This window comes from Carettochelys insculpta, chromosome 1 (assembly GCF_033958435.1).
Source record: "Carettochelys insculpta isolate YL-2023 chromosome 1, ASM3395843v1, whole genome shotgun sequence".
Classification (NCBI taxonomy): domain Eukaryota; kingdom Metazoa; phylum Chordata; order Testudines; family Carettochelyidae; genus Carettochelys; species Carettochelys insculpta.
The window spans coordinates 352,767,672-352,794,559 of NC_134137.1; the positions used below are offsets into that span (position 1 = coordinate 352,767,672).

The 26,888-nt window shown below is 42.9% G+C and overlaps 1 protein-coding gene and 1 long non-coding RNA gene across 4 annotated transcripts in view; one reads left to right on the forward strand and one right to left on the reverse strand.

The window, feature by feature from the left end:
* The first annotated feature begins 1,463 nt into the window (after positions 1–1,463).
* Positions 1,464–26,711, forward strand: LOC142024499 (uncharacterized). Its single transcript, XR_012648488.1, has 4 exons — positions 1,464–1,526; positions 4,168–4,208; positions 6,733–6,812; positions 26,656–26,711. It is a non-coding gene; the product is annotated as an uncharacterized LOC142024499 (long non-coding RNA).
* PIK3CG (phosphatidylinositol-4,5-bisphosphate 3-kinase catalytic subunit gamma) overlaps positions 12,294–26,888 on the reverse strand; it is a 58,236-nt gene continuing 43,641 nt past the window's right edge. For all 3 annotated transcript variants that reach the window (XM_075016533.1, XM_075016551.1, XM_075016542.1), the window contains exons 8-11: positions 24,383–24,513; positions 23,611–23,722; positions 21,984–22,141; positions 12,294–15,457 (exon numbers count right to left, since the gene is read on the reverse strand). In XM_075016533.1, the coding sequence (XP_074872634.1) occupies positions 15,176–15,457; positions 21,984–22,141; positions 23,611–23,722; positions 24,383–24,513 (683 nt within the window). In that variant the 3' untranslated portion in view covers positions 12,294–15,175. The remainder of the gene's footprint in view (positions 15,458–21,983; positions 22,142–23,610; positions 23,723–24,382; positions 24,514–26,888) is intronic.

The window sequence follows — 26,888 nt, forward strand, 5'->3', positions numbered from 1 at the left end:
ACAAAAAGCAGTCAAGTAGCACTTTAAAGACTAGCAAAATAGTTTATTAGGTGAGCTTTCGTGGGACAGACTTTTCTTCAGACAGTTGGTCTGAAGAAGTGGGTCTGTCCCACGAAAGCTCACCTAATAAACTATTTTGCTAGTCTTTAAAGTGCTACTTGACTGCTTTTTGTTTTGATAGATTAGAACTTGTGTAACTGTTTGGTTTAGCAATGCGTCCCCCTCTAGTGGTAGCTAAGCCACCTAGAAATTGATGGATCTGCTGCAGTGTTGGCTGAGACACATGTGGCTTTTAGCTCATGCAATAGAGGCTCATGGGCTAAGCTTTAGATGTCCTGGATTTGATCCTAGCTACTGATGACTGGAATCTGCCAGTGTTACACTAGCAGACGGCTGAAGCCAGAGTTCTGTACCCTCAAAAGAGGATGATTGTCAATAAAGGGCAGGTTTCAAAATTCAGATGAGTATCTTTCAAACCAGGAGATGGAAAGTTCTCTTGGGTGGATCATTAGTGATGTTTTGGATCTTCCTTTGAAAGAGGACAGACCACTGAAAAAAACTGATTTATTTTTCCTCATTTGAAGCAATATATTCTATAGTTGCATGTTGAAAAAAACAAACATTATCCAGATAGTAACAAAGAGGAAGCCGTGCTAGTCTATACACTATCAAAACAAAAAGCAGTCAAGTAGCACTTTAAAGACTAGCAAAATAGTTTATTAGGTGAGCTTTCGTGGGACAGACCCACTTCTTCAGACCATAGCCAGACCAGAACAGACTCAATATTTAAGGCACAGAGAACCAAAAACAGTAAGCAAGGAGGACAAATCAGAAAAAGATAATCAAGGTGAGCAAATCAGAGAGTGGAGGGGTGCGGGGGGAAGGTCAAGAATTAGACTGAGCCAAAGTTCTTGACCTTCCCCCCCACCCCTCCACTCTCTGATTTGCTCACCTTGATTATCTTTTTTTGATTTGACCTCCTTGCTTACTGTTTTTGGTTCTCTGTGTCTTAAATAATGAGTCTGTTCTGGTCTGGCTATGGTCTGAAGAAGTGGGTCTGTCCCACGAAAGCTCACCTAATAAACCATTTTGCTAGTCTTTAAAGTGCTACTTGACTGCTTTTTGTTTTGATTATCCAGATACAATTTCTTATCTTAAAAGGAGCTAGACAATTTCTTCATGGAGCACGTTACAAACAAAGAAGACAAAAGCCAAGTCCAATAATTTCAATAGAACAGAACATCCTCTTTTGAAATAAGAACTAAGCATTTTCCAAATGCGAACACAATACTTTCTTATGAGAATCTACATGCAACCTCCCCTGAAATATGCATAGACCTTTCTATCAATAGCATCTGCTGCGTTTATCTGGGGATATCTGTGAGTACACTTGTCACATTCTTATGATTCCACTGCAGTGTCTCTCCTCCAATTTAGTTTGTTTTTCCTACTGTTCTAGGTCAGGATCCTTCATTAGATCTATGCAGATGCCTGAAGATATCTGACTGCTGGGTCAGGTTGTAAAAGTAAGTGTTTTTGTTTAAGTGTTTCTGAGATAAGACAGCAACCAGTTAGATGTGGGGGAAGATCAAAGGATTCTGAAAAGAATGTGTGTGCTTGAGTGAACTCTAAACACTTCAGCCTCATCCTCTGGTTATTCTTCTTGGTAAATGCCTGAATTACATCGAGGTTGGGCCATTGTAACTCAGTTTATGAACACTTACTCCAAGCTAAGAAATTAGTGAAGCATCTAATTTGTTCATAGTCAGGAAGCCCATCTCCTGAGAAAGACAATCCAGAGTGTATCAGGTTGGTGGTCCACAACCTAACCTTGCTCATCTTAAGTTTTTAGTATTGGTTTACAACACACTTGTAGGATAGGTCCATACTAACTCACCCTTACAGCTATGGTCATCTGATATGCTATGTCTAGAAAAGAGTTCAAATATTCTCTAAGAGAAGTTGACTGGCCAGTTTTCTGAACCATAGATTGAGTGCTGTACAACATTTTCCCTAAAGAGATGAGGAAGTGTTCTATTCTTGCTATCTTTATACCATACTTTTTGATTATATTGGTTCCTCACTTTGGCTGAGCTTGTTTCTCTTTGGTCTGAAAGTAATCACAGCAAGTCACAATTGAACGTTCAATGAACACTCAGATTATATCACAAGCCAGTATTTTTTTATTTTCTACAGGAAGTTTGCTAGATATCATCCAATTTATGACTGTGATATGACAGGATAGTTAAATCTTCTATTGATGCAGATAGTGGGACACTTGCCACGATGTGGTGGATTGTTTCAGGCTTGGTGCCATAGGCTTAAAGATTGCATCCACCTCCTCAGAAATGACACATTGTTTTCCTTCTCATTTGACAAGCTGCGGCTGGCAAGCCAGTGAGGACTATTTTTAGTACTGACAATCTGTTTAGCCAACACGCTGGGAAAATGGCCACAATGATGATGCTGGACATTGAATCAGTCTGTTTTCCAGGACCTGAGAAAGACTTCAGGTGGATTTTCCCAGATTCTGACATTGCATCTTGTTATTTCTCTTTGTTCCTCTGGGCACAGCACAATCTGTTCCCATGTGTGTTCTTTACTTATTAGAGATCTACAAGATTTCAGTATTAATGCTTTTTACGACCAGCATCCGTGGACTTTCTCATTCCTACTCTTGCCATTTTCCCACAGAATCCAGCATTTTGCTAAACTTCTATAGAATTCCACATTCTGGCCACATACTTGGTCATTTTTTGCAGCCAGATGAGATCAGAGTAGGTGAGAAAACAGTTCCCTAGAAACAAGGCTCTAGAGAAGTAGAACATTTCCATTTGTAAGGAATGCAGGAGCAGCAGCTCAGTCCTGCTAAAGTATGGAGGGGTAGCCGTGTTAGTCTGGATCTGTAACAGCAACAAAGGGTCCTGTGGCACCTTATAGACTAACAGAAAAGTTTTGAGCATGAGCTTTCGTGAGCACAGACTCACTTCATCAGATGCTGGTCTTGGAAATCCTTGGATTTTCTTGGAATCTTGATTTCCAATCTTGGAATCTTGAAATCCTTGGAGAATCTTGGAAATCTTGATTTCCAAGACCAGCATCTGATGAAGTGAGTCTGTGCTCACGAAAGCTCATGCTCAAAACTTTTCTGTTAGTCTATAAGGTGCCACAGGACCCTTCATTGCTGAGTCCTGCTAAAGGAATTTGAGGAATGTGGTCTTGCACAGAGTGCCTATGTAAATAGTTGCTTCGTTTGCAAGACCTGCTGTATACAATTTGTTGTAAAGTTGCAAATTATGTTATCCCTCAGTGTAGGAATTGTGGAATATTACCAATGCTTGAAATTATTGTGGGGATACAGGGCAGTCATCATCACCAAGTAAAATATGGATCACACAGAGCTCTCCTCAGGAAGGTATTGTGGAGGAAAAGAGAGAGGAAGTGCTGGTTGAACTGGCCGTCTAGGAGCCGTTTGTCTGTACAGCCATAAGGCTGGTTTGACTAGTCTGTCCCCCACTGTTCAAAGACAACTAAAGTCCAGACTAATGCTGTGGTCTGTAGTTATTCTGTGAGAATCCACTCTGCTGGCTATTGAGACTCTTGGGGCTAGGTCCAGAGCTGAAGCCACTGGGAGCTGAAATCAGAGGGTTTTTCTTAGAGCCAAGCCCACGCGGCAGCTGGCCAGCAGGGCAGGTGGAGGCAGGTGATCTTGCTGCTGTGTGGCAAAAAACTCCATTCTGACACCGCACGTGCTGTGAGTGGAGCGTGGAGGCACAGGTACACTCTCTAAGTGGAGTGTGTGCAGATAAAGAGCTCTAAGCGAGGGACTTGGCTCAGCAGACTCTGGGGACAATGTCTTGCTCAATGGGGTTCTCCTTTGTTTAGGAATACTACATGTGTCACTATGTAAATTCATGTTAGGCTACTGTTATTAAACAAGCTGCTCTACCTCGGACTTTGCGCTTGCGAGAGGAAAAGAACTTCCTTACGGGCACCCAGCAGATAGGGTGAGATTGTCCCAGGTTACTGGCTGGGGGCTTGAGCTGGTTTGGTTGCATTATTGACAGCATCTTCTAGGAAATGAACTTGGCCCTTCTTGTGATCACCTGCCATTAATACAAAGGTTACATATCGATTCATCAGGATCTTCTTTGGCTATCTCTACAGGTGTGTCTCCTGAAGGCAGGACATAGCAACCACGGGGCAAGGTATTGAGCCACCCATCCCCCCCTTCTCCTTAGCATCTTTTGGAATAGCAGCAGCCTGGCACTTCTTTTGTAGTGCCCCACAGGAATGGCAGCAGAAGCAGCCAGAACAGCCGCAGCCAAGGGCCAGGCTAGCTCCCTAATTACTCCAGCACAAAGGCCATCAGTGCAGGGATTTGGGCGGGGGGGGCACTAGTCCCACCCCGGTCCCCCATGCCTCATCCACTGCTCCACTCATGCCCCTCCTTCCCCTGCCCTTACTCTGCCCATGCCCCACCTCTTCCTGCAGAAGCACCACACCTCCCCCCTGGAGTGACACAGCCTGTGAAAAGTGTGAGCTAGGAAACTTGTGCTGCTCTTGGGTTGTGTCACTCTGGGGGAGTGGGAGGGACCACACCTGCACTTTTCAGAAGCAGAGCATCATTGACAGTGAGGGTGTGTGGTGGTGGTGGGGGTATGCTGGCAGGGGGTGCATACGGCCACCTGTGCACCTAACACCATCCCCACCCCCACCACCCCTGTCCCCAGCATGTTGCCTATGCTCCAGCATCAAAACTGTATCTCCCTGCATCGTTAGGTGGGCCTGGTCTCCTGCCCACCTCGCCTCCTGCTGTGCACACAGGCCTTTATTGGTAAAGCCCATCAGAACAGAGGCTCTTAGAGTTACCACCCCACTGAGATGAATAGAGCAATATACAGCTCTGGAACAGGATGGTCAGATGACCAGATGGCTTAGTGCTTAGCTCACAGCCTTACAGTTTCTCCCAGTCTGTTCCAAAGAGGGGGGGGGCCCTACTGCAGCTTTAATCACTCACCCCCAGAGTTCAGTTGCTACAAATGAACAAGGCAAGGGGAGCCAGACCTGTCTACCCACTCCACCAGGGCCCTAGGAGTTTATCCAAGTGTTCAGTCCTGTTACTATTCTACTCTCAGATCTTGTGTCCCTCAGGTCACTTCCTACTGACTGGAGCTCCTCAAATTGGGGTGTAGTCACTGGCTTAGCAGCCTCTGCTCAGTATCTTGGTCACCTGTTCAGTTTGCAAATCTCTTTTAGGGCTTCCATCTAACAAAGAAGAGGGGAATCCAACACCCTAGTGATGGAGTTGCCTTCACAAATGTACTCACATGGCTCCATGGCCCTGGACACAGACATAGAGTATTTCAGTTTTAATTTGGCCCTTGATGCGTTTACCACTCAGTCACCTTCCTCCCCTCTGCCCCATCCAGAATTCCTGACACACTGCAGAGCTCAGGAAGGACGGAAAGCTGAAGTACAGCCTGGAGTACAGCCAATTGTCCCAAACCTCCTTCTTCAGGCCCTACTCAACCCTGACTGTCAGCCTGAGAAGGACGCCATTTTACTCACTTGCTCCATACTACCCTAAGCAGCTGGGGTAGTAATTTTTACCCATCAGCTCCACAAAAGATGTTACTGTACCCACAAGACAAGACTCAATACTATGCTAGATAAAAAATCAGAACATTAATATAAGTAACACAGGCAAGGAGCTGAGGGCTTTCTGAAATGGAACTGAAGCAGCCTAGCAATGGAACCAGGGTTTGTTGTGCCACAGAGTACAAGGGGCGCTGTCTAGATTATTTCAACTCTGGGCAAATGCAAATATTTTAATGTTGTTGTAATTTCTGGGTGTTCTTCCTCCAGACAACTGGAATGACTATTTTATAAACTACGTGAAATATCCACTGCATGTCATATATGTCAGGAAATCATGATGGTTGTACAGCTAAGGAACTGTCATGAACTTAGTTAAAAATGAAGGCTAATTTTGGGTGGAGAAGAATAGTTCCTGAACAACCTTGGTTATCTCATTGAGACTTACAGGCACGTGGATGAGGGCTATGACAATTGAACATAAGATTCTTAGGTTGCATTAGACTAGTAGACCACCTAGTTCATTATCTTGTCTTTGACAGTGGCCAGCATAAACATTTCAGGGGAAGATGCATACCACCCATAACACTGTAATATGCCCATGTGGGGAATTTCTTACTATGCTGTTACTGAAAGTACTCCCCTATTTACACCCTATACACCATTGTAATAATTTGTGCAACCTATGACTTGTGAGGTATTGTTGGAAGACTAATAACTCAGTGGTCATTTATATCATGGTTAAAGATTTGTAGCGCCATTATACATAAAGTTATGAATCCCCCCGAATGATGTTAGCAGCACATGTTCAAACTCACATGTTCAAACTCACAGTTAGGTAGGACTAATTAAACAGGACTTACCGTAAGGGATATGTCTTTATATCTAAGTTGTAAACTGGGTCTTGAGGCAGGGGGAAGAACAGAAGAGAAGGAAATTTCTGCTAAAAAAAGTGAGAGGAAACCTCTCAATCACCAAACTTCATGTCACCTTCTTTAGTGTTAGGAAACTTTAAATAGGTGTGACCCTTAAAAACATGCATTTAGAAAGGTGACTGAATTTTAAAAGTCAGAGGCAAAACCACCCCAATTTCTCTCTCCTTACCCATCCCTCTCTCTCTCATTTCCACCTAAGAATACAAAAGAAACAGCCTCTGAACTTTGGGAGTGGATCATGACCTGGCAGTTTGTCAGCCCAATTACTGGAGACATTTGGTAAGAACTTCACCTAGAACCAAGTCTAGTTTATTAAGTTTGGAAAGCATTTTAACATTATATCTCTTGTAACCATTTCTGACTTTAATGCCTTATACTTGTGCTCACTTCAAATGTCTCTCTTCTAGGTAAATAATCTTGGTTTACTTTTTAATTAAAACTAATCCAGTGTTGTGAGTTGTTCACATAGCTCCATTTAAAAGTAGAAGACTGCTGTATATCAATCCCTTCAAGGGATCTACAAACCTAATACAGACATTTGAGGTGCTACCTGCATGATGTTTGTGAGCAGCCCACCTGGGCGCTAGAGCCACAAAATATTGTACGGCATGCATGGTTGCAGGGCAGGTGATGACACAATTACCCCTCACATTACAAAGACGGCTTCCCCATCTTTGATATTCATAGTGATCTCAGGCAGGACACTTACAATAAGTAATTCTCTCCCATCATTCTCACTTACCACTCCCTCCCCTTTCTGTCCCATGCATCTGATTTGTCAGTTTTTATTTCATTTTTTGGATCTCTGTGTTATAAAAACATCATGCCATTTCCAGTACAGTACTAGCTCCAGACATGAAGAAGCGGGTCTGCTCCAGGAAAGGTCATCAGCTAATAAATTATTTTGTTAGTCTTTAAAGTGCTACATGACTGCTTTTTTGTTTTGTTCAGCTGCAGACTAACATGGCTGCCTCTCTGTTACCATTCAGCCCCCTCACTGGTTCATGTTACACCTCCCAATGTCATATCCAGACACTAGGTACTTAGCTCAGATCCTGAAGCATGAAGTTGTATATTCCTGTATCAGTGGTGATCATTGTGAATGTACCTGCATATACTTTTATTAGTAACAAATTTCTGATCATATTTTGAATACTAATAATAAACTCTTTGCCTTAATATAACATAATGCCCCCTTCACACACTTGTGAAATAAAGTGGTCAAGAAGTTCTCCAATATTGGTTACACTGTAGCTCTAGGAGCATTACTGACCCTTGCAAATTATAATGTTACCGTAGAGGCCAAAAAAGCATCTGTGACCTTTGTAACGTGAAATCAAAGCAGAGTTTGGTGTGCAATTTTATTTATTAATTAGCTCATTGGGCTGCATTCAGATCTCTTATGTTCCTGAAAATTGACCTGCATGTGATTCCAGCACCGTTATTGCACTGTGTCCAAAATGTCACATCAACCACACCCTCAGGGGCTCTTTCACTTGCACATCTACTAATATAATATATGCCATCATATGCCAGCAATGCCCCACTGCAATTTACAAAGGCCAAACTGGACAGTCTCTATGTAAAAGAATATATGGACATAAATCTGACAGCAGGACAGGTAACATACAAAACCCTGCAGGAGAACACTTCAATCTCCCTGGACACTCAGTAACAGATTTAAAAGTAGCCATCCTGCAACAAAAAAAATTTCAAAAACAAAGAGACTGCAGAGCTGCCACTCATTTGCAAATTTGACTCCAGCAACCAAGGACTGAACAGAGACTGGGAGTGGCTGGCCCATTTCAGAAGCAGTTTCTCTGCTCTTGATGTTCACACCCCTAAATTAGCTACTGGTAATGGGCCACATCCTCCCTGACTGAACTGGCTTGATTTCTCCTATCTTGATGTTCACAACTCCACATGAATTGCTGATCATGGGTCACCTTGAATGAACAGACCTTGTCAACTGTGGCCCTCCTCTTGACTGAGATTCCCTCTTTATACCCTCCTCTGAACCCCCGCCTCCCCAGCCACTCATGCATCTGATGAAGTGGGTCTTTGCCCACAAAAGTTTATGCTCCAAATTATGTTAGTCTATCAGGTGCCACAGGACTTCATGTTTTTCACTTGGCTTACCTCACTGATCCTTCTCTTTTGTGGATCTGAAGATTACTCTAGAATGGCTACAGCTTTCTCTAAATTTCTCTGGATTAGACAGCTGCCTTGTGCTTTCCCATCACAGTGCTATGGAGGGCCCTGACACCTCACATGCTCGCTCAGTAACACTCTTTGAAATGACAAGGTCTCCTTCCTGTGGTTAGGATGGTTTTACACAGAGAAGCCATTTCTGCTATCAAATGTGCAATTTTTCACGATCAGTAACTCTCTCTTTCCAAAGCACCATGCTGGGTAAAATAGATTTGCTGGTACTCCTGGGGCTGCTTTAAGGTATTTCTTGCTATGAAACCATAAAAAAAAGTATATAGTTCTCTTTGTCTGTTTTATTTTAGTGCCATTTAACACCCCTTTCCTCCACCAGCAGTTCAGCATGTATACTTCAGGCATATGTGGTGCCAATAGCAACTGCATTCTTATTTTCTGTTTGTTCTCATCTTTGGACAGGACACCTTGTTGCTGGCGTCAGCCTAGACAAACTATCTGCTTAGCTGTAGCACAAGCCTTGTTTCCACAGGCCTGTAGAAAATTTTTAATATATTAGCCGTCTCTTTTTGTTCAATTCTGCAATAGCTTGGCTGAGTAAGAACCTCTTCCTGCAAATATTTTAAGCACATGAGCAACTTTACTGTCCTTATTATTACTGTGAGGGCAGGTCTACACTAGACTTGAAAGTTGATTTCAGATACATGCTATGGCAATTGCATAGCTAGAATCGACATGTGGGTAATCGACTTGACTCTCTTCACTAAGGAAGGTTGACGAGCCGAGAGCATTTCTCACATCAACCTCCCTTACTCCTCGCCATACCGAGGAGTACAGGGCTCGACTGCTGACCCCAGAGAGATTGATTATGCACGTCTTTACCAGATGCACGAAACAGAACTCTGACTGGGTTGATATTTTCGGAAGTGAACACAAGCCCTTAGTGTCATAATTTTCCCCAGGAATTGAGATTGGGGGAAAGCGGGGAGGTGTTTGAAAATGTGCCTGAGAGTGGAGTGTAGCCTGATGAGGGGTGAGACTGCTAGGGCAAAGGTGGACTGTATGGCACCATAGTAAAAATGGGAAAAAATGTTTCATAACCATTTGATTAGCTGTAACTCATGTTCTAAAACCATCACAGAAATTCAAGGTGGCTCCACAAGCCTACTAGGCAGCACTTTATCTCGGTCTTCTTGGTTTCTTATTGTAATTTTGCACAACTCTTTCAATAACATGGGTGATGTGGGCAGGCATGAGGGATCACCTCCCCCCGCAAAGATGGGAAGGGCCAACCAGCAGCAGGTAGGGGGCATTACTGTGGATGGAGGGCTGATGCTGGCAGCAGGAGTCTCCCTGTCCCCCTGCCCCGACTCCCTGGCAGCAGTGGAGGAAGAAGAGCAAGGCAGCCCCCAGCTCTTGCTGTTCTCCAGCCGTGCTGCTCTCTGGAGCAGGCAGGACTGCTCCCACACTCCCTGGCAGGAGTGGGCTGAGGGGTGACAGGGGTGGATGGGAGGCAGGGTGCAGGATGAGGCTGGGGGTGTGGGCTGTGGGAAGGGCAGGGGATTGGGGTACCTACCTGGCACAGATCCCATTTAGCAGGGGAGACCAGGTGGTTCTGTGCCACCCTGCACTTGCAGGCACAACCTCCTGCTGCTCCCATTGGCCATGATTCACAGCCAATTGGAGTAGAGGGGGAAAGTCTAGAAGTGAGCAAAGTGACAGAACTTCCTCTCTGCTTTCGTCAACACACATGGCTCCAGGCAAGGCAGGGGAGGCAGAACATCAGTGCATGGCGTGACCTCTACACCCATATCCCACCCCTGCCAGGCAGAGTCAGCCAGGAATGCAGCACTCAGGGGCTTTAGGGGCTGCATCCCAGGACTCTCATAATAATCTGTCCCTGCTTCCTCCTGGCGGTACCGAGGCTCAGAGAGTTCCTGTGGGGACAGGATCCAGGTAATCCAGGCTGCACGCCTTAGGTTCCCCAGCTGTGATTTAAGGAGTTAATATAAGTAGTCAACTTCTGAACTAAAGTCTTTGCTTCTTCCAGTACATTTTCAATTGATCTCTCTTGGATTAATACAATTATAGCTTCCCTTCCTGGACAGAGATCAAGTACTGTTGTAACAAATCTCTGGTTCGCTTTGTTTAATGGCCCATAATTTGTCAGTACTGGCTTTGCTGATTGGTCTGGCAAACTGAGCTCCTCCACTTTTATGATATAAATCCATCCTATGCTCATACCTGGAATACTGTGTGCAGTTCTGGTTGCCCCATCTCAAAAAGATATACTGGAGATGGAAAAGGCGCAGAGAAGGGCAGCTAATGTGATAGATAGTGCAGGAGAAAAGCAGATTATTGCTATCTTTTAGGGTTGCCATCTTGGTCAAGAAAGTGAGCAACCTGGCCTCCATTTTGGTGCCCATTTCTTCTGCAGATTTTTGGCACCCTTTTCCAGCTTGGTGCCAAAACAGGGCCAGGACCAGGACCAGGACCATGGAGTGCCATGTGAGAACAAATCTGCCTCGCAACCAGAGTAGTTTTAGGGGAGAGGGTGTGACACTGAGTCTCTAGATGCTGCACTGGCAGGTCATCCCAGTGAGAGACAGGGACCCTCCCACTGAGTTCCAGCCAGCTGAGAGGAATTAAAACACAGAGGGATCCTGTATCTTATCTGCATGCACAAACCACATAGGTAGGGTTTACTACACACAGGATGTCAGGTACACATCTCAGAGCTGGAAGGGACCTAAGGAGGTTATGGAGTCCAGCCCCCTACCCTCTCAGAAGGACCAAGCACTGTCCCCCATTTCCCCCTCCATCTTCCCTTATTTGCCTCAGAGCCCTAAATGGCCCCCTCAAGGGTTGAGCTCACAACCCTGGGTTTAACAGGCCAATGCTCAAACCACTGAGCTATCCCACCCTCTCTCACTCACTAGCACTGGGAAGTGAAATTACATGTTTGAGAGTCAGTGGGGAGGAGCAGAGCAAGCAGGGGACCTCCCTCTTCCCCCAAGTGACATGGCTCAGGGGACTAGGGGGTACATTCCACTTCCTGTCCCCTGGTGAGTGTGGGGGGACACTTGCTTGAGTCTTGTCTTTTGTTTCATACCGAGTCCTTAAACTGAAAAGGGTGTGAAAGGCAATTTGTGGAGTTTTAGACTTAAGTATAAAAATTTCCTCCTAGCCGGGCTTTGAACAACATTTTTTTATTTGGCTGAGCCTCAGTAAGGGGAGGGACTTTGAGGCAGTTCAGGGCTTCATAAAGCAGTGTCCAGGCAGGTGAGCTGGCGAACAGGGAGTTAGAGAGGGAGTTCTCCAGGTAAATGAGAAGCAAATACAGGCTTCTAAGGGGGAGTGATAGCTCAGTAGTCTGAGCATTGGCCTGTTAGACCCCAAGTTATGAGCTCAATCCCTGAGGGGGTCATTTAGGGATCTGGGGTAAACCAATTAAAAGAGGGATGGTACTTGGCTCTACCAGAAGGGCAGGGGACTGGACTCAATGATCTCCCAAGGTCCCTTCCAGCTCTATGAGACATGTAAGAAGTCACATACATGCATTTTTTTGAATTACTGGAGAAACAGAAGACTGTTTGAAAAAGAATTCCATTTATTGTGTGATTTATCATCAAATAACTGACAGCTCATTTCAGGATTACAGAGCACAAATCTGAAAAACCACATTACAGACACTCTACTCATTGTATATTTCACACATCAGCATGCTTTTAAAACCATTTTGCACAGAGGTCATGATGTGGCAGAAGATAAAATTTCACAAGACTCAGGAATTTTTGACTCCCTTTCAAAATTTATTTTATACATCAAAATGCCTTTGAGGAGAACAATTAAGCACTTACATTTAAAAACAAAAAAGTCTATATAGAAAAGTCTATATAATCGATATACCAACTACAGTATATTTATTACAAATCTTTAAGGGTACACGCAAAAGTTCTTGCTAAAATCTGAGCAATAATTTGAAATAATGGATTCAAACAATAACAAAAATTAGCAAATCCAGTTGCATCTGAATTTGATGCAGATCCCAAATCAGTACACAACGAAAGAAGCAATTAAATAGGCACAGTGCAAATAAGCCATACTGTAAAAGTCTTCTTTCTTTGGTAAAAATCAATCAATCAGCAGGGAGAGAATTTATTAACTTCAAGTCAGAAGCAAAATTCATGATATATGTTCTGTTTTGCTTTTCCCTACATTAACAGGGTCAATTATTTTCAGATATGCTCCTCGAGAAATACTTAAAATATATCTACTATTTGCCTCAGTATTTCCTTGTTAGATACAGTTTATATTTAAATTAAAAATATACATTATTTCTTTTAAAAATAACTTCCCAATAGTCAATTGTTTTAAAATAACTATTAAAATAAAATAAACACTATAAATAGCAAAATATACATAATTTCAAAGATTACATTTTGTTCCCAATTGGTATATCTTGAAAATATGTCGCTGAAGAATAAATAACCTTTGGGCTTTTCAAACATTTGGTAAAATGTCATTTTTTCTTAGACAAGATTCTTTTGAGGAACAAGGATGTTTTTATAAAGTTTTTATTATACAGGCAGAATTTCAGTCATATAACAATAGAACTATATAAGCATAAAGATTCAATATATCCAATGTTCATTTAAAAAAGGAACGTAAAAGTGCTCACTGAAACACTTACACCTAAAAGAAAATTATCAGAGCAAACCAGGGAACTTTAAGGTAAAGGAGATATTCTGTGGCAACTTTTGTAGAAGGGCCAGTTAGGTCCTTGGTTTCATGATTCAGAAGCTATACCAAAGGCAATGCAAGGTTCTCCCTAGACCATGATTTCACAACCCATGACAATTAGGTCACCAGAATGTTCAGGGTCACATGGCTCTACTCTCACTGGGCTGGCTCTGCTCCCAATCCTCCTCCTGGCATTGCACATTCTGGGTGCCAACGCCACTCAGGTTTGGCCCAGTTACCACCATATCAATGGGAGTCTGTATAGGCACAATTTGAGTGAATGGCACTGCAACCTGCAAGCCAGGTCACAACTCCACTCACACAACTTTGATCCAGCCAGGGAGGCAAGGCCACACGTTAATTTTGGAGGCTGCAATACCTAGAGCTGGAGCCAAGCCCAGCCAGCCCCACAGCAAAAGAGACACAGGAGCTACTACTGTGGATAAGTGCCAGGCAGGACTCAAACCCATTCCATCCTCAACAGGTAAGATCCAGCCAAAACCACCCCAGTGCATCTTCATCTGCATTATTTAGTGGGTCATGACGAGCCATAAACATTTATAAATGGGCCCTGAACCCAAAAAGGTTGAGAACCACTGCCCTGGATGGTGGAACCAGTAGTCTGCTACTGAGATACAAGACTTAGGGCATGTCTACCCTACAGCCATTGCAACTGTACCATTGCAGCGCAGATGCTTCCTATATCGATGGAGGGGCTATTTTCACCAATGTACTTAATCCATCTCTCAGAGAAGGCAGATAGGTCATTGAAAGACTTCTTCCCACTGACCTAGCTGCAGTTACACTGGTGGCTAGCATGAAATGGTTCACAGCCCTGAGCACTGCAGCTAGGTTGATCTAATTTTAAACGTAGACAAGGCTTGAAAGACAGTCAGGAACAAACAAGGAGTTAAGGAAAGCATGAAGAAGGAGGAGGGTGAAGAATGATTAGCAACAAAGTCCTCCTCAAGAAGGATGCTTCCTGCAGGAACACTTAGAATCCTGTTACTTAAAATAAATAAATAAAAATATTCCGGCTCTTGAAGGGCCTGACAAAATGAATAATTGAAGAGGAAGTCATGGGGCAGCCATATTTCAGTTCCCAGGTGATCATCATACTCCACTCCCTGCTTTGTCATTCTCTGAAGCTACTATCAAGGCAAATGGGAAAATTACAGGCCACACCAGCAAAGCTACTAAACATGTAAAAAACCCAGCTTTTGCAATGCCAGCATTGCCAGAAAACCTCTAAGAAAGAGGCTGACTTTCTTGAAATTCAAGACAAATCAGTTTTCCATTTTTAGAAGTCCCATTTAAGCTGCCAACAAGTTACAAGGCAACTGACCGTTCCATTACTAGTAAGCCGTAAACGAACATCCTGACCATAGGTACCTCCTCTGGGTGCTCTGGAGCTGGTACACACAGGGGACAAATTTGTGGGTGCTTGGCATCCACCAGGTGCCAAGCTTTTTCTGCCTCTCTCCTGCCCGTGCTTTTCAGCCACCGGAGGCAATGCAGACCAACAGCTGTTTTGCAGTGTTCAGGGTGCTTTGGGAGGGAGGTGGAGGAGTGGAGATGCAGCGTGCTCACGGAAGCGGCAGCGCAGGGCTTGGGGAAAAGGGTGGTATGAAGTGAAGCTGGAGAAGGAAGTGGGGATTGCGCACTCCTTGGCTAAAGGGGAAGTTGTCACCTATGACCCAGCCCTGTTCACTTTCTCTCTATATCTAGGTGCAACACTAGGCAGAATGCTTTTCTACTCCTTGTTTGATTCCAAGCACAAGATGTAGAAACCAGTTAAACTGGACAGTCCAGCCTTTATCTCTGCAAACCTCAATCTGATCCAGGAAATACTTTTCAGCATCTTCCTTGCTTTTACCTACAGTTAAGGCATCCCGGATATATTCAATATCTTCTTTGCTGGTTAACTGGGGCATTCCAGTCATTAGCATCATGGAAAACAGAATGATCAGCAAGTTTGTGTGATGTCGAAGTGCTAAATAAGCCTTCACACAAATATCCTACATGAGAAAAGAAAGGTTCTTTGTTAACTGACTGAGCAGGCCAAAAATAGTTTTAGGAAGCTCACTTAGAAACTTCCTTAAATCTGCATTATTCAATACTAACTAATCAACCACATTAAATTATGTATGTAAGTCTAAAATAGGTTGACACTTCAGCTGCTTCTACACATGCTACCTCCTGTCAGAGGTGTCATGGTAATGAGGCAATTCGAAGCAGGCTAATGGGGCACTAATGTGGATATGCAGTGCCTCATTCGCCTTATGGCAGCCATGCGAATTTCGAAGTGCAGACTTTGAATTGCAGCTTGACAGTGTAGATGGGGGCAGCTTCGAAATAAGCACCCCACTTTGACATTCCCTCACTCCCACAGAACTAGACTGGAGTAAGGGAATGTTGAAGTGGGGCACTTATTTCAAAGCTGCCCCCCATCGACACTGTTGAGCCCCAATTCAAAGTCTGCACTTTGAAATTCATGTGGCTGCCATTATGCTAATAAGGTGCTGAATATGCAAGCTAGTGCCCCATTAGCCTGCTGCAAATTGCCTCATTACCATGCCACTTCCAACAGGAGGTGGCGTGTAGAAGCAGCCTGCATTTCACTACTAGTCGTTTTGGCTATGGTTACCCTGCAACAATCTGTCAACAGAAGTCACTTTCAGAAGAGATTTCCCAACAAAACTTCTGTCGCCAGAGTACGGCCACACACAAAAGCCAGTTGGAACAGCGCTCTACACTGCTGCCAGAACGGCCAGACTGCCTGGCTGCTCTCTTGACATAACAGGCACTCAGAAGCACAGCAGACAGGGCTGCCCATTGTTCTGGATGCCCTGTCTGTCAAGTGAAAGCCCCCCAGCGCACCCACACAGACTTTTTGTTGACAGAATCCATCGACAGCTGCGTTATACCTCATGACTGAGAGGATGTTCCACCAGTTTTGTCAACAAAGCTGGGGTTTTGTCCGCAAAACTCACTAGTGTAACCATAGTCTAAGTATCAGAGCGGTAGCCGTGTTAGTCTGGATCTGCAAAAGCAACGAGGGGTCCTGTGGCGCCTTACAGACTAACAGAAATGTATGAGCATAAGCTTTCATGGGCAAAGACCCACTTCATCAGATGAAGATGAATTGTATTTTTCCCTGGGAATCATCTTTGATTCGGTAGCCAAAGGGCATCTCTTGAGAAAGTTGGTCAGGCAATTGTAGAAAAAGAAGAGTGCATTACCAAGTCTGCAGGGAGAAGCAAAATGCTAGGAGGGAAATATCTAAACTATTGGGGGAAGAAAAAACCCAAACACCTAACACTCTGGCAGACAGAAATCAAGATGCTAAAAATACAGGGAAAAAACCAGAAGATTTTTGAAAAATATAAGGACCAAATCTCTGATTTTTGGACAATTTTGGTTTCTGAGCTCTTGAAATTAAATGATAATAGAGTCCTCATATATATGAAAAAGGGCTTGCAAGATCCCAGCCAAAAAAGCTAGAAAAGAAAAATTCAGGTAGTACCACTGTCACTCTCTTGTACATTAACTACAATGACAGAATTCTAGAGGCATCAAAGGCTGCCACAAAATTCACCTACAAAGGTGAGTCTGAATTCTGGTCTGCTACAATGAACTCTTGTATTACAGGCACAGAAGCTTCAATATTGCTTTCAGCCAAAACAGGGTTTCAAGATATAACTAATATCCTTTTACATCTTAATACCACTAAATAACTACCAGATAACACAAAATGCAAAGCTTAGGCTAAGTACTAATAGAAATTAGTGAGGAAAGACAGTATTGTAGGTGTTTGTTTCTAAGTTTATATGTTTACTATGCTGTTTGGAAGTGTGATAGCTAGCTGTGTGTTATATTGCATTACTTTTTAATCAAAGATATTACTTTTGAGATCTTTAAGATCATAAAATCAAAGAATCTGCAAAACGACCTGTGGATATGGTCTTCAACAACTGCAAAGGGGCAAAATCAGACTTTTAAAGAGAAATAACACCAGAACAGTATACTGCAGAAGATTTCTCTGAAGAATAAAACTACTGTACATTTATTTGGTATTCAGCGGCATTACAATCTTAAAAGTTAATGAAAGACCAATACTGAACATTTCTATTAATACCTAGTAACCAACAGTCACAACAAATGGAAAATTATTACAAAAGGCGATGACTAGCCCTGCAGAAATTTAAAAAGATATTGCACCATTTTATTCTTTTTACAACTGCATAACTAAAAATATGCCTTTAGTATAGAGAGGTATCTTACATAGCATTCTCATTTTATTTTTAACTGCCTTTTTATTGATTTAAAGGGAACAATCAATGTAAAGTGTTGAAAATAGAAATTTGGAGACAGTACTGTGATACTGCAGAACTGCATAAATGCAGTTACTTTTATTTTCTGTTATTATAGAAACTTTTCTACAGCCTTTCAATTCTGAACATTTTTGAAAAATGAATAATTGACCAGTTTATACTATCAGGATTGTAGTTCAAGAGAACATGAACTGGTTTACTACTTTTTATTGGCAGCAGTGGAAATTAGACTGGCCATTTTATATACCACCACGTTTGCATGACCTAGAGCAGGGGTCTGCAACCTGTGACTTTTAAGGATTTCTTTGGAGTTCCCAAAACTATAATTGCAAAATAAAACCAAAACCAAAAAAGCCCTCCCAATTATTTTGATAAATGGTAAATGTCTAAAAGCCCAAAAATGAACAATTCATATCTAAATCGGAAATTACATGTGATCTTGAAATGTTGGCTAGCCCCCTAATGTCCTTCAGAGAGAGAGAGAAAAAGTCAGGAAGACAGTGGTACAAACACACACACGTGAAGTGTGAGGAAACAGAATATGTAAAAAGTTTGTGAGCATCCTGCAGTAAACATATATCACATTACAAATGATTGTGTATGCGCTGTTCTTAAAATAGGAGTTACAAAAAGTATGGTTTCATTTTTTTTTTTTATTAAGGACCATCTCGTATTCACATGCACTGTGGCTCTTGAATTATTGAGTTTTTTACCAAATTGGGAAAAAAGGCTCTTCTTGCTATTTCAGTTGCTGACCCCTGACCTAGAGGACTGCAATTTAGATCGGGGGCGGGGGGGAGAAGAAGGAAGGGGAGGGAAGGAGATTGTGATGCAAGGACTGCAAGAGTTCAGTCTTGTCTACATTACAGATTTTTGCAGCAGTGTAGCTTCCCAGATACTGGGCAAAGTCATACTGTTATGTGAGCCACATGGTTCTCACAACTTCAGCACACCAGCACTGGAACATTGAAGTACAGTGCAGCTACAGTGTTTTCCCACAGTTTCCTTGGGGTGTATTTGCTTACTATCAATATCTACTCACTGCTACGCCTGCCAAATGACACTGGCATTTGAAGCCTGCATTCGTGCGTGGCTTACCGCATCTGCAACAGCACTTCTGATTTGGTACACAGCCCTAAGGTTCAAATCCTCCTTTGAAGGAGGGCTTCAACTGTCTTATCTTCCAACGGCTAAGAAAGGCCTAGCTTTATATGATGCTTTGCCACAGTTTTCACTTTTAAATGTTCTATTGCTTTACTAATATGATGGAGTTGCAGGTGACCTGGAATTCTGCACTGCTAGAGCAGTGAAATACCCTACCTTGATATGCTGCTGGAACAGCTTTTGATTCAAAATACAGGCTGAAGACCAGCAGCATGTTCTTTTAGAAGCACAGGTTTGAAGACGGCAGCTGCCTTGTGTTCAGAAATGGGTATTTTGTTTCAGAAACCCTTATATGAAGATGGAACAAACATATATTCAAATATAGATTTTACCAAACCCAACTTTTTTACATATCCCAGAAGAGCAGCAGGACTGGAAGCCATTATTTTGTTATCTTTCTTAAGCCTACAAAATCAGTTCCTTCTGCAGGTCTTATATAACATGGTAAAGTCATGTGCTTAGCCATTTTGGAAGGACTCATTTCTCAAGTGATGACAATTCAGAAAGGGGAACACTGCCCTTCTTTTAGGACATATGGAAATAACACTACAGAACCTGCCACAGGTTGACAACTGGAAATTTCTATTCAGAAACAAAAGTCCAGGGCTCAAATAAAGATGCTGCTCAGGAATTAGAAGTAGGCACTGCACCTGCTCACACTAGAGCCGATGCTACATATTCTAATAGTTTAATTTTATACATCTATAAGCTTAATATTGAATGAAAATGATCTAGTGAAAATGATTCTGTTAACTGCGTCTGAGAAAATGATTCTGTTAACTGCGTCATGCCCTACACACTTGTGTAGTAACTTTGTCCAAGGCAAGTCGTCTAAGGAGTCACCAGAAAACTCTGGGCTGTTATTCTGGTGCAGCAGCGCTCTGCCATATTTTTTAGTGGTGCTGGCACTGCCATTTCTAAAGCGCTCTGAGTCACGTGTGCAGCTTCTGCTGCTGAAGCACAGACTCAGCTTAATTGGTTTAACAGCTGGCCACGAAGCCAATTAAACTGAGTCCTTCCTTCAGCATGGCAGGGCGCTGTGAGCTGCCCCTGCTGTTTTAAGTGGGGAACTGGCGCAGCCACTATAAAAAGCAGAGAGATGGAAAAAATGATGCGGAGCTCCTTCCTAATATATGGAGATACACATCTCATGGAGCTGGAAGGGACCTTAGGAAGTCATTAAGTCCAGTGCCCTGCCCCCTTGGCAGGACCAAACACCATCCTTTTTTTTTGGCCTCAGATCCCTAAATGGCCCCCTTGAGAACTAAACTCATGACCCTGGGTTTAGCAGGCCAATGCTCAAACAACTGAGCTATCCCTACCCCCACTGCATAAGGTGAGTTAGTGGTAGGGGGAGGGGACAGTTTGGGGATGCACAAGGATAGGGGATGGGATTAGAGGGGGGTCTGGAGGTGCCTGGCTCTGTGAGGGGGAGGTGATAACAGTGGGGGCTGTGGGTATCTGGCTCGTGGGCGGGCAGCTGAGGCCCTGCATAGGGGGTGGTGGCTTGGGCCCCACATGGGCGCCTAAGCCACCAGGGAGTTGTCTGGGCCCCACATGGGGTGACTCAGGTCCTGATGGTTAAGCTGCTTGGGGTGTGTGTGGCTTGGGCCCCATGGGAGGGGGGGGGGGCGGCAGCTTGGGCCCCGCACAGGATGGCTTAGCCACCAAGAGGCAGTTTAGGCCCTGCATGGGGGAAGGAGGGAGGAGGCAGTTTGGGGCTTGAGTTCTACCACCTTTTTTTTCCTAGGAAATAAAAAAGCACTGGGAAAACTTGTAATTTGCTGTTCAGTATTGCCCTGATAAAATATATGAGGCAAAATTGTAGGTCAAGTTATGAGTACTCTGTATGATGTTCTTGACATACTTTCTAAACCCCACAGCTCTGCCCAACCAGAAATGGTTAATTTTCTTGGAACTATTTCTGACTTTCATGGCTCACTATTTGCACCTGCTTAAAATCTTTGTGGTTAATAAATTTGTTTTATTGTTTTATCTAATCCAATGTGTTTAAACTGAATTACATGAATCGTTATTTGAGATGAGATGTATTTTGCGCTGTACAGGAAAAAGCTGGGCAATGTGTGATATACCTTTTCTAAAGAGAAATCTAAGACTAGGGGTATGTTGTGGTCAATATGAAGTGTAACCAAGGCTTCTGAAAGCTAATCGAGGTGTGTGTCACACACAGATACTCAGCGGCTATGTCTAGATTGCAACAATTTGTTGACAGAAGTTCTTGCTAGAAGATATGTTCTGACAAAACTTCTGTCAACAGCTTGTGGCCAAACTGCCAAGTGGATCACAAGACTGATCCGCTCTGTCGACAGAGAGCGGGCGGACTGCCTGGCTGCTCTCTCGACAAAATGGCCAGACTGGTGTCCTGAAAGCCCTGTCTGTTGACAGAGGGCCCCCCAGATTGCCCAGACTGGCTTTCTGTCATAAGATCTCTGTTGACAGAGGTGTTATGCCTCATGAGGAGTGGGATAAGCGTCAACAAAAGTGCTGCATTCTGTCGATTTACTGTCAACAGAACGCCTTGGGAATCTGGATGCTCCCCGGGTTTTGTCAATAAAACCCTCTAATGAAGACATGGCCAGGGTGTGGCTTATATGCTGGAAAGCTGTTTGCGAGTGGCCCAGGTGCGAGCTACTGCAGCAAGGCACTCAAGCCTGTCCAGCAAGGATGTCAAAGCTGCACATTTGTCTGAACACTGGTACGTCATACGGGCTGATCCCATTCAAAATGGGATATGGAGTAACAGGTCTTCCCATTTATTTCCATTGCACAGTCATGCTGTGCCAATCAGTGCCGTATGTGCCTTTTGAATTCTAGTTCCCATAATCACACAGGTAATTTGAGAATGTAGTTAGGCCTAAAATAGCCCAGAATTTTATTTTGATCCAGTTCATTCTGTTCACAGAGAATTTACTGAATACAAATTGAAGACCTCCATTAACACACAAGTCTTGAAGACTAAGGCACCAAATACTAGTCTCAAAAAGATAAAACATTAACTTATGACACTAAAAGATTGACTCTTTACCTGAAATTCATGGAAATGCACACTTGTCTTCTTTCCAGCAGTTCCCATGACAAAAAGAAAATCTGGTGTTAACACAAAAGGGACTCTTTCCTTATTAATTCCAAGGAAGCTTTTGTAGTTCCCAAGAATATGGCCAAAGTCAATGTGAAAGAGGTTACCTTTATAAGAAAAACAATTCAGGATTAGGTTGAAAAATGAGTACCAGATAAATATTTCCACTGGCATCCACAATACTATGCATAGAGCCCGGTTTTTGGTTTCTCTTGCATTAGTTTACTATATAATGGGTTTAACAGAACAGACTATCAACCTATCCTCTTAAATCCAAATAGTTTTTGTTCAAATTTTTCTTCTGCCCACTTATTAGGGAATGCAAAACTGCTGAATCCACTTCTTTTAGTGGCTTTCTTACTACTATGTTCTTACAACATACACATCACAAGTCACTTGATAAAAAACAAGTTTATCATGAAAACTTCTCCTTTAAATCCAAATCACTACGTACCCTTATGCCCCCCCCCCCCCGAATACATTAGGAATGAAACTAATAGGGCTGCACAAAAATTACTCCTTTAGGATTTAACACAGGCTGCTGCTACACTACCATTCTCCCGTCGGAGGGGGCATGGTAATGAGGCAACTCAAAGCAGGCTAATAAGGCATTAACGTGCATATTCAGCACTCATTAGTATAACAGCAGCTGCGTGAACAGACTTCAAATTGCAGACTGACCGTGAAGATGGGGGCACCTTCAAAATAAGCACCCCATTTCGACAATTCCTTACTCCGATCTAGTTCTGTGGGAGTAAGGGAATGTTGAAGTGGGGCGCTTATTTCAAAGCTCCCCCCATCTTCACTGTCAATCTGCAATTCCAAGTCTGTTTGCATGGCCACTATTATGCTAATGAGACACTGAACATGAATGCTAGCGCCTCATTAGCCTGCTTCAAATTGCCTCATTACCATGGCACCTCCCACGGGAGAATGGTAGTGTAGCAGCAGCCACATAATGCAACCCCTTCTGCAATTATTTTTTCATCATTATACAGATATCTATAACAAAGATACACTATATTCTCCATTCACTAATTCTGCAGGATCCTTCCAAAAAGTGTGTAAGTTCAGTGGAAAGCAAGCCAGGACATTTCACTAACAGTTCAACTCTGTCCTCAGACACACACATGCAATTGCCACTGAGCTCAACCAAAGTTGCATCCATGTATCTGAAGGTAGAATTTGGGTGCTGAAGTTTTGATTTTATTTCACTTTTTTGCTCTTTGGGCTTTACACACATTTACAAATATATACAGGAAAAACAGCTGAAATCAATGTCCAATAACCTACCCCAGTATTTTACCATCTGAATAGCATAAAATCCATACACTTCCAATAAAAATGTTATCAAGCCCATTTATGTTCCATAATTAAACATTTCCACCCTAATTTCTATTCAGTGCCATCTTACAGCTGAGAGTCAGTTCAAACAGTAAATGTTAATAGATAATAACTACAGGGATATAATGAATAATGAGTAATATGTAAATACCAATTACATACCTGTTAACACACGTATCTAACAAACATACCCAGTCTCTATCTTAAGCATGTCATTCATAGAGCACCTCACCTGATTCCGTAATCATAATGTTGTCATTGTGTCTGTCTCCTATTCCAAGTACAAATGTTGCCACACAGTAACCAGCACAGGAATAAACAAATCTTTTCACAGCTGCCTGAAACTAATTAAAGAAGAAAAAAGTAAAACCATTCTATCACATACATAGAACATTTCACTCTGAAAGCTTGGTATTAAGCATTAAGAGCAGGATCCTACATTGCACTCAACACCATGTAAGACCAGGCTCTTATCAATTACTTGTCACAACAGATCTGTGAGCTACGTTGATATTGTTATCCCAATTTTACAGAAGAAAAAACAGGGCAAAGAAGGTAATGGTTTGCCGAAAGCCACACAGGAAATGTTTGTGAAAACCAGTTAGCTCCCAGTCCTGTGCTTAACCACTAAATCATGTTGACTTTTACAGTCTTCCTAATAGTGCTTGACTTAATCAGCTTCCCATGCATCACTTCCAAACCCCATCAACAAAACAGACAAAAAAGCACCTTGTTATTTGGGATTATGACTGTTAGGTTTCCTCTTGCCCTTTTACATGATTCTCTGCCATACACACTACAGTACTTGTTATGCAAGAGCACAGAGCAACATTTATTTTTAAACAAAAGAACTATGTTAATGAAACCTATAAACCAATTTAAAACAACAGACTCAATTATAAACAAAAAAGGAGCACTGTGTGTTCTACTGAACACTTGCAACTTGAGTTCCTAGGTGACTTAGGTGCTTTTGATACTCCAACTCAAGATGCCTAAGAACTCACCTTTTCTTCAATCACACATCTTTCCTTCAGCCACTGATTTAGTATTTCATCCTTAAATGCACCTGTGTTGCCAACTGTGCTTTGCTGAATTTTGGCTATTGTTGTAGCATCTTTTACAATTTCAATCATTCCTACAAGGAAAGAAGAATTTTATTTTCTAGAACACTCTGGTATATCAAAACAAAAAGCAGTCAAGTAGCACTTTAAAGACTAGCAAAATAGTTTATTAGGTGAGCTTTCGTGGGACAGACCCACTTCTTCAGACCATAGCCAGAGCAAAACAGACAGTGGGTCTGTCCCACGAAAGCTCACCTAATAAACTATTTTGCTAGTCTTTAAAGTGCTACTTGACTGCTTTTTGTTTTGATAGTGTATAGACTAGCACGGCTTCCTCTCTGTTACTTTGGTATATATTCTGGATATTTTTTCCACAGACCTACAAAGTCACAGAGTGAAGGTCATAGTCTGTTGTGATAGTTACATTAGGAAACTGCACGGTCACAACTCAAAGTCATTCTGTCTCAATGCAACACTACAGTATAAATACTGCAAATGTAACATCAGGTGTTTTCCATGGCTTTGCAGACTGGGGCTACTATCTGACACATGATCGCCCTTCTCCCCTGCTCTGACCATGACACTACTAGGAAGGAATATGGGGATATCTTTCTTCTCTCTTTCTGTAACAGATCCCTGGGAGGAAGCCCGATGGCTCCAGTCCTTTTGTGCTGTGCTCGCTGCACTGCCTCAATTTTCTGGCAGCACGGGGAACACTCAGCACCCTGCCTGGTCTGCCTGAGAAGGACATATCTCTACCTGTCTAGGTTCTCATTCTTCACTTGCTACCATCGTCTCTTCTTTGTGATGTCCTCATAAAAGACAACACAGCAATCCTTTACCCCCTCCAATAGCTATTTTGTCCTGAGCTTGGGTATTTTTAGAAATTATTGTTCAGAGACTACAGTCAAAGAATAATGAATTCTGCATTTTGCTTTGCCTGTGGTGATCAGGGGCTGTTTAGGCACTCAGGAGCAGTGAGGACTGCAGAGGCCCACAAAGGCTGAAAACATAACAATCCTAGAGCAGATGCCCCCAGTAGATAGAGGCAGTACTCAGGAGAGTTGTTAATGGTTCTCAATCCTGCTGGAAAAGTATAATAAGTGGGGTTCCACAGGGGGTCTGTGTTAGGACCAGTTCTGTTCAGTATCGTCCTCAACGATGTAGATATTGGCATAGAAAGTACGCTTATTAAGTTTGCAGATGATACCAAGCTGGGAGGGGTTGCACCTGCTTTGGAAGACAGGGTCATAAATCAAAATGGTCTGGATAAATTGGAGAAATGGTCTGAGGTAAACAGGATGAAGTTTAATAAGGACAAATGCAAAGTGCTCCACTTGGGAAGGAACAATCAGTGTCACACATATGGAATGGGAAGAGACTGTCTAGGAATTACTACAGCAGAAACGAATCTAGGGGTTATAGTGGACTACAAGCTAAATATGAGTCAACAGTGTGATGCTGTTGCAAAAAAAGCAGACATGATTCTGGGATGCATTAACAGGTGTGTTGTGAACAAGACACAAGAAGTCATTCTTCCGCTCTACTCTGTGCTGGTTAGGCCTCAGCTGGAGTATTGTGTCCAGTTCTGGGCACCGCAGTTCAAGAAAGATGTGGAGAAATTAGAGAGGGTCCAGAAAAGAGCAACAAGAATGATGAAAGGTCTAGAGAACGTGACCTCTGAAGAAAGACTGAAATAAATGGGCTTGTTTAGTTTGGAAAAGAGAAGACTGAAGGGGGACATGATAGTGGTTTTCAAGTATCTAAAAGGGTGTCATAAGAAGGAGGGAGAAAACTTGTTCTTCTTGGCCTCTGAAGATAGAAAAGAGGCAATGGACTTAAACTGCAGAAAGGGAGGTTTAGGTTGGACATGAGGAAAAAGTTCTTAACTGTCAGGGTGGTCAAACAGTGGAATAAGTTGCCAAAGAAGGTTGTGGAATCTCCATTGCTGGAGATATTTAAGAACAGGTTGGATAGATGTCTATCAGGGATGGTTTAGACAGCACTTGGTCCTGCCATGAGGGCAGGGGGCTGGACTCAATGGCCTCTTGAGGTCCCTTCCAGTCCTAATATTCTATGATTCTAAGTCTCCTCCACTTCACTCTGTCTTGGGACAAAACTTCAAGCTGATTTCAGAAGTACCCAACTCGTCGTCCTTCAATCTCAGTAGATCTCTGTGTTGCCTGAGGCCTTCCTCTTTTGTGTTTTCCTTGCAGGTTCCATGTGAGAGCTTAATGGACTATGCCGGATGATGGTTTTCTGAGAGGGTGGCCTAGCTATGACACTTTCTTCTCTGGATTTGAACGTCAAGTGGTTCTTGTCTTGCTCTGTTCCAAAGCTCCTCAGGTGTGACAAAGTCTTGCCATTTGACGCAAAGGATGTACCTCAGGCATCTGCATATAAATGTCTGTAGCTTATGATTTGAAGATAAATATACGATACTTTGCTT